The following is a 12,967-nucleotide window of genomic DNA, read 5'->3' as shown; positions in this document are numbered from 1 at the left end:
TGACCGCCCAGGAACGTCCTATATACATGAGACACCATGGCTACAGATAACCATACTCACTGATCTACACACTGGTGACCGCCCAGGAACGTCCTATATACATGAGACCCCGCCGCTACAGATAACCATACTCACTGATCTACACACTGGTGACTGCCCAGGAACGTCCTATATACATGAGACACCACAGCTACAGATAACCATACTCACTGATCTACACACTGGTGACCGCCCAGGAACGTCCTATATACATGAGACACCACAGCTACAGATAACCATACTCACTGATCTACACACTGGTGACTGCCCAGGAACGTCCTATATACATGAGACACCATGGCTACAGATAACCATACTCACTGATCTACATACTGGTGACTGCCCAGGAACGTCCTATATACATGAGACACCACAGCTACAGATAACCATACTCACTGATCTACACACTGGTGACCGCCCAGGAACGTCCTATATACATGAGACCCCGCCGCTACAGATAACCATACTCACTGATCTACACACTGGTGACCGCCCAGGAACGTCCTATATACATGAGACACCACAGCTACAGATAACCATACTCACTGATCTACACACTGGTGACTGCCCAGGAACGTCCTATATACATGAGACACCACAGCTACAGATAACCATACTCACTGATCTACACACTAGTGACCGCCCAGGAACGTCCTATATACATGAGACACCACAGCTACAGATAACCATACTCACTGATCTACACACTGGTGACCGCCCAGGAACGTCCTATATACATGAGACACCATGGCTACAGATAACCATACTCACTGATCTACACACTGGTGACTGCCCAGGAACGTCCTATATACATGAGACACCACAGCTACAGATAACCATACTCACTGATCTACACACTGGTGACTGCCCAGGAACGTCCTATATACATGAGACACCACAGCTACAGATAACCATACTCACTGATCTACACACTAGTGACCGCCCAGGAACGTCCTATATACATGAGACACCATGGCTACAGATAACCATACTCATTGATCTACACACTGGTGACCGCCCAGGAACGTCCTATATACATGAGACACCATGGCTACAGATAACCATACTCACTGATCTACACACTGGTGACTGCCCAGGAACGTCCTATATACATGAGACACCATGGCTACAGATAACCATTATCACTGATCTACACACTGGTGACCGCCCAGGAACGTCCTATATACATGAGACCCCACCACTACAGATAACCATACTCACTGATCTACACACTGGTGATCGACCGCCCAGGAACGTCCTACATACATGAGACCCCACCACTACAGATAACCATAATCACTGATCTGCACACTGGTGACCACCAAGGAACGTCCTATATACATGAGACACCACAGCTACAGATCACCATAATCACTGATCTACACACTGGTGACCGCCCAGGAACGTCCTATATACATGAGACACCATGGCTACAGATAACCATAATCACTGATCTACACACTGGTGACCGCCCAGGAACGTCCTATATACATGAGACACCACAGCTACAGATAACCATACTCACTGATCTACACACTGGTGACTGCCCAGGAACGTCCTATATACATGAGACACCACAGCTACAGATAACCATACTCACTGATCTACACACTGGTGACTGCCCAGGAACGTCCTATATACATGAGACACCATGGCTACAGATAACCATACTCACTGATCGACACAGTGGTGACTGCCCAGGAACGTCCTATATACATGAGACACCACAGCTGCAGATAACCATACTCACTGATCTACACACTAGTGACCGCCCAGGAACGTCCTATATACATGAGACACCACAGCTACAGATAACCATACTCACTGATCTACACACTGGTGACCGCCCAGGAACGTCCTATATACATGAGACACCATGGCTACAGATAACCATACTCACTGATCTACATACTGGTGACCGCCCAGGAACGTCCTATATACATGAGACACCATGGCTACAGATAACCATACTCACTGATCTACACACTGGTGACCGCCCAGGAACGTCCTATATACATGAGACACCACAGCTACAGATAACCATACTCACTGATCTACACACTGGTGACCGCCCAGGAACGTCCTATATACATGAGACACCACAGCTACAGATAACCATACTCACTGATCTACACACTGGTGACCGCCCAGGAACGTCCTATATACATGAGACACCATGGCTACAGATAACCATACTCACTGATCTACACACTGGGGACCGACCGCCCAGGAACGTCCTACATACATGAGACCCCGCCGCTACAGATATGTCTGGCTGGGGCAGTAGTTCCGACTCTGTATCTTTTTGTTTGCTGTAATAATTTTAGGTTGCGACCAGTATACAATTCTTCTACCGTTGCTTACATTGACACTAAACAATTATTGTTTAAATTTGAACGTTATAACGTTTTTTTGCACGGTTATCATCTCGTGTAATAGAGCCCTTAAAGTACTGACACAATGGTCCGGAAGTCCAGCTCTCACACAGGTAAAGGTGTTGGGATTGTTCTGGAACATTCCAGATACTTCAGTGTATAAAGGATAATTGGGAGGAGCTGTGTTTCTGGCAACGTCACAGATCCGGCAGGAGCCGCCATTGTCTCCACAGCCAACAAGCCGCGGCCTCCTCCTGGCACTGATGTCACCAACAAAGCAATACTGGTGTTACAGCGAGCCGGCTTACTACTCCTCCTCTTCTCTACCAGACTCCTCCGTCCTCCTCTACCAGACCCCCCCCCCATGTCCTCCCCTCCTCTACCAGACCCCCCCCCCATGTCCTCCCCTCCTCTACCAGACCCCCCATGTCCTCCCCTCCTCTACCAGACCCTCCCCCCATGTCCTCCCCTCCTCTACCAGACCCCCCATGTCCTCCTCTCCTCTACCAGACCCCCCCATGTCCTCCCCTCCTCTACCAGACCCCCCCCATGTCCTCCCCTCCTCTACCAGACCCCCCATGTCCTCCCCTCCTCTACCAGACCCCCCCATGTCCTCCCCTCCTCTACCAGACCCCCCCATGTCCTCCCCTCCTCTACCAGACCCCCCCCATGTCCTCCCCTCCTCTACCAGACCCCCCCCATGTCCTCCCCCCCTCTACCAGACCCCCCATGTCCTCCCCTCCTCTACCAGACCCCCCATGTCCTCCCCTCCTCTACCAGACCCCCCATGTCCTCCCCTCCTCTACCAGACCCCCCCCCATGTCCTCCCCTCCTCTACCAGACCCCCCCCCATGTCCTCCCCTCCTCTACCAGACCCCCCCCCCTGTCCTCCCCTCCTCTACCAGACCCCCCCCCATGTCCTCCCCTCCTCTACCAGACCCCCCCCATGTCCTCCCCTCCTCTACCAGACCCCCCCCCATGTCCTCCCCTCCTCTACCAGACCCCCCCCCATGTCCTCCCCTCCTCTACCAGACCCCCCCCCATGTCCTCCCCTCCTCTACCAGACCCCCCCCCATGTCCTCCCCTCCTCTACCAGACCCCCCCCCATGTCCTCCCCTCCTCTACCAGACCCCCCCCCATGTCCTCCCCTCCTCTACCCGACCCCCCCCCCATGTCCTCCCCTCCTCTACCAGACCCCCCCAGGTCCTCCCCTCCTCTACCAGACCCCCCCATGTCCTCCCCTCCTCTACCAGACCCCCCCATGTCCTCCCCTCCTCTACCAGACCCCCCCCCATGTCCTCCCCTCCTCTACCAGACCCCCCCATGTCCTCCCCTCCTCTACCAGACCCCCCCCCCTGTCCTCCCCTCCTCTACCAGACCCCCCCCCCCATGTCCTCCCCTCCTCTACCAGACCCCCCCCCCTGTCCTCCCCTCCTCTACCAGACCCCCCCCCCATGTCCTCCCCTCCTCTACCAGACCCCCCCCCATGTCCTCCCCTCCTCTACCAGACCCCCCCCCATGTCCTCCCCTCCTCTACCAGACCCCCCCCCCATGTCCTCCCCTCCTCTACCAGACCCCCCCATGTCCTCCCCTCCTCTACCAGACCCCCCCATGTCCTCCCCTCCTCTACCAGACCCCCCCCCCATGTCCTCCCCTCCTCTACCAGACCCCCCCCCCATGTCCTCCCCTCCTCTACCAGACCCCCCCATGTCCTCCCCTCCTCTACCAGACCCCCCCCCCATCCTCCCCTCCTCTACCAGACCCCCCCATGTCCTCCCCTCCTCTACCAGACCCCCCCATGTCCTCCCCTCCTCTACCAGACTTTCTATTCTGTGTATATATCTCGGTGTCTGTCAGTCTCTCTCTCTCTCTCTCTGTGTATGTCTGTCAGTCTCTATCTGTGTATGTCTGTCAGTCTCTCTCTCTCTCTGTATGTCTGTCTCTCTCTCTCTGTGTATGTCTGTCAGTCTCTCTCTCTCTGTGTATGTCTGTCAGTCTCTCTCTCTCTGTGTATGTCTGTCAGTCTCTCTGTCAGTCTCTCTCTCTCTGTGTATGTCTGTCAGTCTCTCTCTCTCTGTGTATGTCTGTCAGTCTCTCTCTCTCTGTGTATGTCTGTCAGTCTCTCTCTCTCTGTGTATGTCTGTCAGTCTCTCTCTCTCTGTGTATGTCTGTCAGTCTCTCTCTCTCTCTCTGTATGTCTGTCTCTCTCTCTCTGTGTATGTCTGTCTCTCTCTGTGTATGTCTGTCTCTCTCTCTCTGTGTATGTCTGTCAGTCTCTCTCTCTCTCTGTGTATGTCTGTCAGTCTCTCTCTCTCTCTCTCTCTCTCTGTATGTCTGTCTCTCTCTCTCTGTGTATGTCTGTCAGTCTCTCTCTCTCTGTGTATGTCTGTCAGTCTCTCTCTCTCTGTGTATGTCTGTCAGTCTCTCTCTCTCTGTATGTCTGTCTCTCTCTCTCTCTGTATGTCTGTCAGTCTCTCTCTCTCTGTGTATGTCTGTCAGTCTCTCTCTCTCTCTCTCTCTCTCTGTATGTCTGTCTCTCTCTCTCTCTGTGTATGTCTGTCAGTCTCTCTCTCTCTGTGTATGTCTGTCAGTCTCTCTCTCTCTCTGTGTATGTCTGTCAGTCTCTCTCTCTGTGTATGTCTGTCAGTCTCTCTCTCTCTGTGTATGTCTGTCAGTCTCTCTCTCTCTCTTTGTCTCTCTCTTTCCCGGTCTCTCTCTCTCTTTGTGTCTCTCTCTTTCCCGGTCTCTCTCTCTCTTTGTGTCTCTCTCTTTCCCGGTCTCTCTCTCTTTCCCGGTCTCTGTACTCACCGGTGTGGGAAACATGTCTGACGGCTTGGGGTCATGTGACTGCGCAGTCTCGCCAGAGTGGCCACGCCCCCAGGCACTATTGGTCGGAAACTAACGGTCAGCTGATCTCTCTGCATCACGTGATCGCTCTTAAACCTGAAGAAATTTGGTGATCGGCGGGAAAATAAAAGTGAGGTGAAAGACAGCGCGGTCCCTCCGTGTACCCGCCGGCAGTCCGGTACCGCGCATTATACGTTATCAGTCTCCTGCTCAGTGGCGCCCCCTGAGGGACGGACATACAGGGTGCTCAAGGTGTCCTACATCCTCTCCCCAGAACTCCACCCCTCCTCTCCTCACCTTACCCCCCCCCCTCTCCTCACCTTACCCCCCCTCCCCACCTTCCCCTCACCCCCCCACCTTCCCCTCACCCCCCCCCCCACCTTCCCCTCACCCCACTCACCCCCCCCCCCCCCCACCTTCCCCTCACATTCCCCCACACCCCACTCACCTTCCCTTCTGCACCTCCTGCCCTCTCTGGTATTCTCGGGATTCTTCTCTTCTTCCCCTGGGCACCTCCTGCCCTCTCTGGTATTCTCGGGATTCTTCTCTTCTTCCCCTGGGCACCTCCTGCCCTCTCTGGTATTCTCGGGATTCTTCTCTTCTTCCCCTGGGCACCTCCTGCCCTCTCTGGTATTCTCGGGATTCTTCTCTTCTTCCCCTGGGCACCTCCTGCCCTCTCTGGTATTCTCGGGATTCTTCTCTTCTTCCCCTGGGCACCTCCTGCCCTCTCTGGTATTCTCGGGATTCTTCTCTTCTTCCCCTGGGCACCTCCTGCCCTCTCTGGTATTCTCGGGATTCTTCTCTTCTTCCCCTGGGCACCTCCTGCCCTCTCTGGTATTCTCGGCATTCTTCTCTTCTTCCCCTGGGCACCTCCTGCCCTCTCTGGTATTCTCGGGATTCTTCTCTTCTTCCCCTGGGCACCTCCTGCCCTCTCTGGTATTCTCGGCATTCTTCTCTTCTTCCCCTGGGCACCTCCTGCCCTCTCTCATATTCTTGGGATTCTTCTCTTCTTCCCCTGGGCACCTCCTGCCCTCTCTGGTATTCTCGGCATTCTTCTCTTCTTCCCCTGGGCACCTCCTGCCCTCTCTCATATTCTTGGGATTCTTCTCTTCTTCCCCTGGGCACCTCCTGCCCTCTCTGGTATTCTCGGCATTCTTCTCTTCTTCCCCTGGGCACCTCCTGCCCTCTCTGGTATTCTCGGCATTCTTCTCTTCTTCCCCTGGGCACCTCCTGCCCTCTCTGGTATTCTCGGGATTCTTCTCTTCTTCCCCTGGGCACCTCCTGCCCTCTCTGGTATTCTCGGGATTCTTCTCTTCTTCCCCTGGGCACCTCCTGCCCTCTCTGGTATTCTCGGGATTCTTCTCTTCTTCCCCTGGGCACCTCCTGCCCTCTCTGGTATTCTCGGGATTCTTCTCTACTTCCCCTGGGCACCTCCTGCCCTCTCTGGTATTCTCGGGATTCTTCTCTTCTTCCCCTGGGCACCTCCTGCCCTCTCTGGTATTCTCGGGATTCTTCTCTTCTTCCCCTGGGCACCTCCTGCTCTCTCTGGTATTCTCGGGATTCTTCTCTTCTTCCCCTGGGCACCTCCTGCCCTCTCTGGTATTCTCGGGATTCTTCTCTTCTTCCCCTGGGCACCTCCTGCTCTCTCTGGTATTCTCGGGATTCTTCTCTTCTTCCCCTGGGCACCTCCTGCCCTCTCTGGTATTCTCGGGATTCTTCTCTTCTTCCCCTGGGCACCTCTTTCCCTCTCTGGTATTCTCGGGATTCTTCTCTTCTTCCCCTGGGCACCTCCTGCTCTCTCTGGTATTCTCAGGATTCTTCTCTTCTTCCCCTGGGCACCTCCTGCCCTCTCTCATATTCTTGGGATTCTTCTCTTCTTCCCCTGGGCACCTCCTGCCCTCTCTGGTATTCTCGGGATTCTTCTCTTCTTCCCCTGGGCACCTCCTGCCCTCTCTGGTATTCTCGGGATTCTTCTCTTCTTCCCCTGGGCACCTCCTGCCCTCTCTGGTATTCTCGGGATTCTTCTCTTCTTCCCCTGGGCACCTCTTTCCCTCTCTGGTATTCTCGGGATTCTTCTCTTCTTCCCCTGGGCACCTCCTGCTCTCTCTGGTATTCTCGGGATTCTTCTCTTCTTCCCCTGGGCACCTCCTGCCCTCTCTGGTATTCTCGGGATTCTTCTCTTCTTCCCCTGGGCACCTCCTGCCCTCTCTGGTATTCTCGGGATTCTTCTCTCTTCCCCTGGGCACCTCCTGCCCTCTCTGGTATTCTCGGGATTCTTCTCTTCTTCCCCTGGGCACCTCCTGCCCTCTCTGGTATTCTCGGGATTCTTCTCTTCTTCCCCTGGGCACCTCTTTCCCTCTCTGGTATTCTCGGGATTCTTCTCTTCTTCCCCTGGGCACCTCCTGCCCTCTCTGGTATTCTCGGGATTCTTCTCTTCTTCCCCTGGGCACCTCCTGCCCTCTCTGGTATTCTCGGGATTCTTCTCTTCTTCCCCTGGGCACCTCCTGCCCTCTCTGGTATTCTTGGATTCTTCTCTTCTTCCCCTGGGCACCTCCTGCCCTCTCTCGTATTCTTGGGATTCTTCTCTTCTTCCCCTGGGCACCTCCTGCCCTCTCTGGTATTCTCAAGATTCTTCTCTTCTTCCCCTGGGCACCTCCTGCCCTCTCTGGTATTCTCGGGATTCTTCTCTTCTTCCCCTGGGCACCTCCTGCCCTCTCTGGTATTCTCGGGATTCTTCTCTTCTTCCCCTGGGCACCTCCTGCTCTCTCTGGTATTCTCGGGATTCTTCTCTTCTTCCCCTGGGCACCTCCTGCCCTCTCTGGTATTCTCGGGATTCTTCTCTTCTTCCCCTGGGCACCTCCTGCCCTCTCTGGTATTCTTGGGATTCTTCTCTTCTTCCCCTGGGCACCTCCTGCCCTCTCTGGTATTCTCGGGATTCTTCTCTTCTTCCCCTGGGCACCTCCTGCCCTCTCTGGTATTCTCGGGATTCTTCTCTTCTTCCCCTGGGCACCTCCTGCCCTCTCTGGTATTCTCGGGATTCTTCTCTTCTTCCCCTGGGCACCTCCTGCCCTCTCTGGTATTCTCGGGATTCTTCTCTTCTTCCCCTGGGCACCTCCTGCCCTCTCTGGTATTCTCGGGATTCTTCTCTTCTTCCCCTGGGCACCTCCTGCCCTCTCTGGTATTCTCGGGATTCTTCTCTTCTTCCCCTGGGCACCTCCTGCCCTCTCTGGTATTCTCGGGATTCTTCTCTTCTTCCCCTGGGCACCTCCTGCCCTCTCTGGTATTCTCGGGATTCTTCTCTTCTTCCCCTGGGCACCTCCTGCCCTCTCTGGTATTCTCGGGATTCTTCTCTTCTTCCCCTGGGCACCTCCTGCCCTCTCTGGTATTCTTGGGATTCTTCTCTTCTTCCCCTGGGCACCTCCTGCCCTCTCTGGTATTCTCGGGATTCTTCTCTTCTTCCCCTGGGCACCTCCTGCCCTCTCTCGTATTCTTGGGATTCTTCTCTTCTTCCCCTGGGCACCTCCTGCCCTCTCTGGTATTCTCGGGATTCTTCTCTTCTTCCCCTGGGCACCTCCTGCCCTCTCTGGTATTCTCGGGATTCTTCTCTTCTTCCCCTGGGCACCTCTTTCCCTCTCTGGTATTCTCGGGATTCTTCTCTTCTTCCCCTGGGCACCTCCTGCCCTCTCTGGTATTCTCGGCATTCTTCTCTTCTTCCCCTGGGCACCTCCTGCCCTCTCTGGTATTCTCGGGATTCTTCTCTTCTTCCCCTGGGCACCTCTTTCCCTCTCTGGTATTCTCGGGATTCTTCTCTTCTTCCCCTGGGCACCTCTTTCCCTCTCTGGTATTCTCGGGATTCTTCTCTTCTTCCCCTGGGCACCTCCTGCCCTCTCTGGTATTCTCGGGATTCTTCTCTTCTTCCCCTGGGCACCTCCTGCCCTCTCTGGTATTCTCGGGATTCTTCTCTTCTTCCCCTGGGCACCTCTTTCCCTCTCTGGTATTCTCGGGATTCTTCTCTTCTTCCCCTGGGCACCTCCTGCCCTCTCTGGTATTCTCGGGATTCTTCTCTTCTTCCCCTGGGCACCTCCTGCCCTCTCTGGTATTCTCGGGATTCTTCTCTTCTTCCCCTGGGCACCTCTTTCCCTCTCTGGTATTCTCGGGATTCTTCTCTTCTTCCCCTGGGCACCTCCTGCCCTCTCTGGTATTCTCGGGATTCTTCTCTTCTTCCCCTGGGCACCTCCTGCCCTCTCTGGTATTCTCGGGATTCTTCTCTTCTTCCCCTGGGCACCTCCTGCCCTCTCTGGTATTCTCGGGATTCTTCTCTTCTTCCCCTGGGCACCTCTTTCCCTCTCTGGTATTCTCCAGATTCACAACAAGCCATGAAGGTACTACACCAGGGAGCGGAGTCTAAGGGGCCACTGGCCTTTACTCGAGCCCCTGCTAGGCCCCTAGGTCGCTACCCCTGGTTTGGCTTTCTTGACGTGGCTGATGAGGCACAACAGAGAACAATGTGGACAGGGTGCAGCCAGGAACAGCAGCAGCGGTTGGTGCAATAGGGACACAGGTAGGAACGGTCAGGCAACACTTTAATAGGGTAGGAAGCTAGGGCAGGGTGGAACTATTTCTTCACATATGCTGCTGAGTAGCAGCCAATTAACAGCACACTGCCCCTTTAAAAGAGCTGATTGGATGGGATCTGGAGAGACTCGGGCCCTGTCAATATAAGATCTCAAAGCTGATGATGTATCAGAGCAAACTGATGGAAACCTTTATATATGTTACAGGAGGAAGAAGGGAAAGGGGAGGGGACATGATGGAAACCTTTATATATGTTACAGGAGGAAGAAGGGAAAGGGAGGACATGATGGAAACCTTTTATATATGTTACAGGGGGAAGAAGGGAAAGGAGGGACATGATGGAAACCTTTTATATATGTTACAGGAGGAAGAAGGGAAAGGGGAGGGGACATGATGGAAACCTTTATATATGTTACAGGAGGAAGAAGGGAAAGGGGGGACATGATGGAAACCTTTATATATGTTACAGGAGGAAGAAGGGAAAGGAGGACATGATGGAAACCTTTATATATGTTACAGGAAGGAAGAAGGGAAAGGAGGACATGATGGAAACCTTTATATATGTTACAGGAGGAAGAAGGGAAAGGGAGGACATGATGGAAACCGTTATATATGTTACAGGAGGAAGAAGGGAAAGGGAGGACATGATGGAAACCTTTATATATGTTACAGGATGAAGAAGGGAAAGGGGGGGGGCATGATGGAAACCTTTTATATATGTTACAGGAGGAAGAAGGGAAAGGAGGACATGATGGAAACCTTTATATATGTTACAGGAAGGAAGAAGGGAAAGGAGGACATGATGGAAACCTTTATATATGTTACAGGAGGAAGAAGGGAAAGGGAGGACATGATGGAAACCTTTATATATGTTACAGGAGGAAGAAGGGAAAGGGAGGACATGATGGAAACCTTTATATATGTTACAGGAGGAAGAAGGGAAAGGGGGGACATGATGGAAACCTATATATATGTTACAGCAGGAAGAAGGGAAAAGGAGGACATGATGGAAACCTTTATATATGTTACAGGAGGAAGAAGGGAAAGGGAGGACATGATGGAAACCTTTATATATGTTACAGGAGGAAGAAGGGAAAGGGGGGACATGATGGAAACCTATATATATGTTACAGGAGGAAGAAGGGAAAGGGAGGACATGATGGAAACCTTTATATATGTTACAGGAGGAAGAAGGGAAAGGGAGGACATGATGGAAACCTTTTATATATGTTACAGGAGGAAGAAGGGAAAGGGGGGACATGATGGAAACCTTTTATATATGTTACAGGAGGAAGAAGGGAAAGGGGGGACATGATGGAAACCTATATATATGTTACAGGAGGAAGAAGGGAAAAGGAGGACATGATGGAAACCTTTATATATGTTACAGGAGGAAGAAGGGAAAGGAGGACATGATGGAAACCTTTATATATGTTACAGGAGGAAGAAGGGAAAGGGAGGACATGATGGAAACCTTTTTTATGTTACAGGAGGAAGAAGGGAAAGGGGAACATGATGGAAACCTTTATATATGTTACAGGATGAAGAAGGGAAAGGGGGGGGGGCATGATGGAAACCTTTTATATATGTTACAGGAGGAAGAAGGGAAAGGAGGACATGATGGAAACCTTTATATATGTTACAGGAAGGAAGAAGGGAAAGGAGGACATGATGGAAACCTTTATATATGTTACAGGAGGAAGAAGGGAAAGGGAGGACATGATGGAAACCTTTATATATGTTACAGGAGGAAGAAGGGAAAGGAGGGACATGATGGAAACCTTTATATATGTTACAGGAGGAAGAAGGGAAAGGAGGACATGATGGAAACCTCTATTTCCCTGACATCCCATAGCGGCACAATAACTGGGTTTATTGCCCCTGTGTACTGGGCAGGACAAAAAGGAATATTTAATAGTAGAGCCAATCAACGAAAAAGGCTCCTCCCCTCCAGAGTATAAAGACAACCCTCACCCAGTGCACCATGCGTTTTTATTTTTTGTCCTATTGTAAGGGCAGGTCTGGATCTCCCCTCCTCCTTCATTTGCTATACCTTTCTCTCTTTGTTTTAGGTTGCTGAAGTCTCCTCAGGCCGGAGATTACTTGACCTTAAAGTTGCGCCTGCTGGTGTGACATTCAGGCCGCGGCAAGGTGGAACGCTGTTTGGTTCCACTTCGTCCTGCCGGGTTTGCATAATTTCCGGTGACTGGCGCATGTGCGGTTCGCGGGCGATGACGCGGTCCGCGTCCAGACCGGAGCTAGGCCCAGAGGGCCCACCGTGGTCGGCAGCTGGATTTTTTATTTTTTTTTGCAGGTATCCGGGTCTTTGTTTTTTCCTTGCACCCTATGTAGGCGCACTAATCCAGAGGCTGCTGTCTGTCCATTTGTGGCTGACAGTGGTCTGCATGGTTGCTTGACTCTGCTACTCTGGTTATTTACTTACCTTACTTACTGCATTGGAGAGCTTCAGGTGGGTCTTCTACCCACCTTAAGAGACACCATCTACAATGCAGAGAGTATGTACCTCCACTGCACTGCACTTTAAACTGGAGCTGCAAAAATTCTAAAATGTTTATTTTTATTTTAGAGACTCCTCTACCTGATGACAGTGATTATACCACCTGTCTCTCCTGCCGTCCAAGAATTCAGGACAAGAATGAGCCCAACAGCCAGGATGTAGTGATCTGGGTCAACGATCTTATGCACTAAGACTACAGGAATGAAGTTTGAAATTTTATATTATTTTACTAGAGACTTATACAGATGTCTCTTAGGTCTTCTATGAAGGATATGCGTAATTCCCTTAAGGAAGAGATGGCTGCTATGATCCCTAAGAAAAGACCCAGGAGAGCTCATACTTCTCCTTCTGTATCTATGAAGGATTATACTGTGCTTGATGTAGTGTACTCTTCACCTTCCCATAAGGAGGAGGAAGAAAAGGAGGAAAAATTTATCTTCAGTCCAGATAAAATTGTTAAGCTGCTTAAAGCGTAACTGTCATTTCAGGGCCATTTTTCTGAAAACATTAAATATCAACAGTACAAGCGATTTTAAGAAACTCTGTAATAGGTTTTATGTACTAAAAGAGTTTCCTTCTGTACTGAAAAAGCAATCTCCCAGCCTCCCCCCTC

The 12,967-nt window shown here is 52.0% G+C and overlaps 1 protein-coding gene across 3 annotated transcripts in view; it reads right to left on the bottom strand.

The window, feature by feature from the left end:
- Positions 1-5,258, bottom strand: part of ADCK5 (aarF domain containing kinase 5) — a 29,848-nt gene extending 24,590 nt beyond the window's left edge. Inside the window, exon 1 of one of the 3 annotated variants that reach the window (XM_069956866.1) lies at positions 5,223-5,258. In XM_069956866.1, the coding sequence (XP_069812967.1) occupies positions 5,223-5,237 (15 nt within the window). In that variant the 5' untranslated portion in view covers positions 5,238-5,258. Of the gene's footprint in view, positions 1-2,496; positions 2,667-5,222 lie in introns of those variants that run through there. The other 2 variants (XM_069956867.1, XM_069956865.1) reach the window with 2 other exon arrangements.
- Positions 5,259-12,967: the final 7,709 nt, after the last annotated feature.

This window comes from Dendropsophus ebraccatus, chromosome 2, assembly GCF_027789765.1.
Source record: "Dendropsophus ebraccatus isolate aDenEbr1 chromosome 2, aDenEbr1.pat, whole genome shotgun sequence".
In the NCBI taxonomy this organism is placed as follows: Eukaryota; Metazoa; Chordata; class Amphibia; order Anura; family Hylidae; genus Dendropsophus; species Dendropsophus ebraccatus.
The sequence above is the reverse complement of the archived record's forward strand: the minus strand, read 5'-3'. Positions and strand labels throughout refer to the sequence as shown.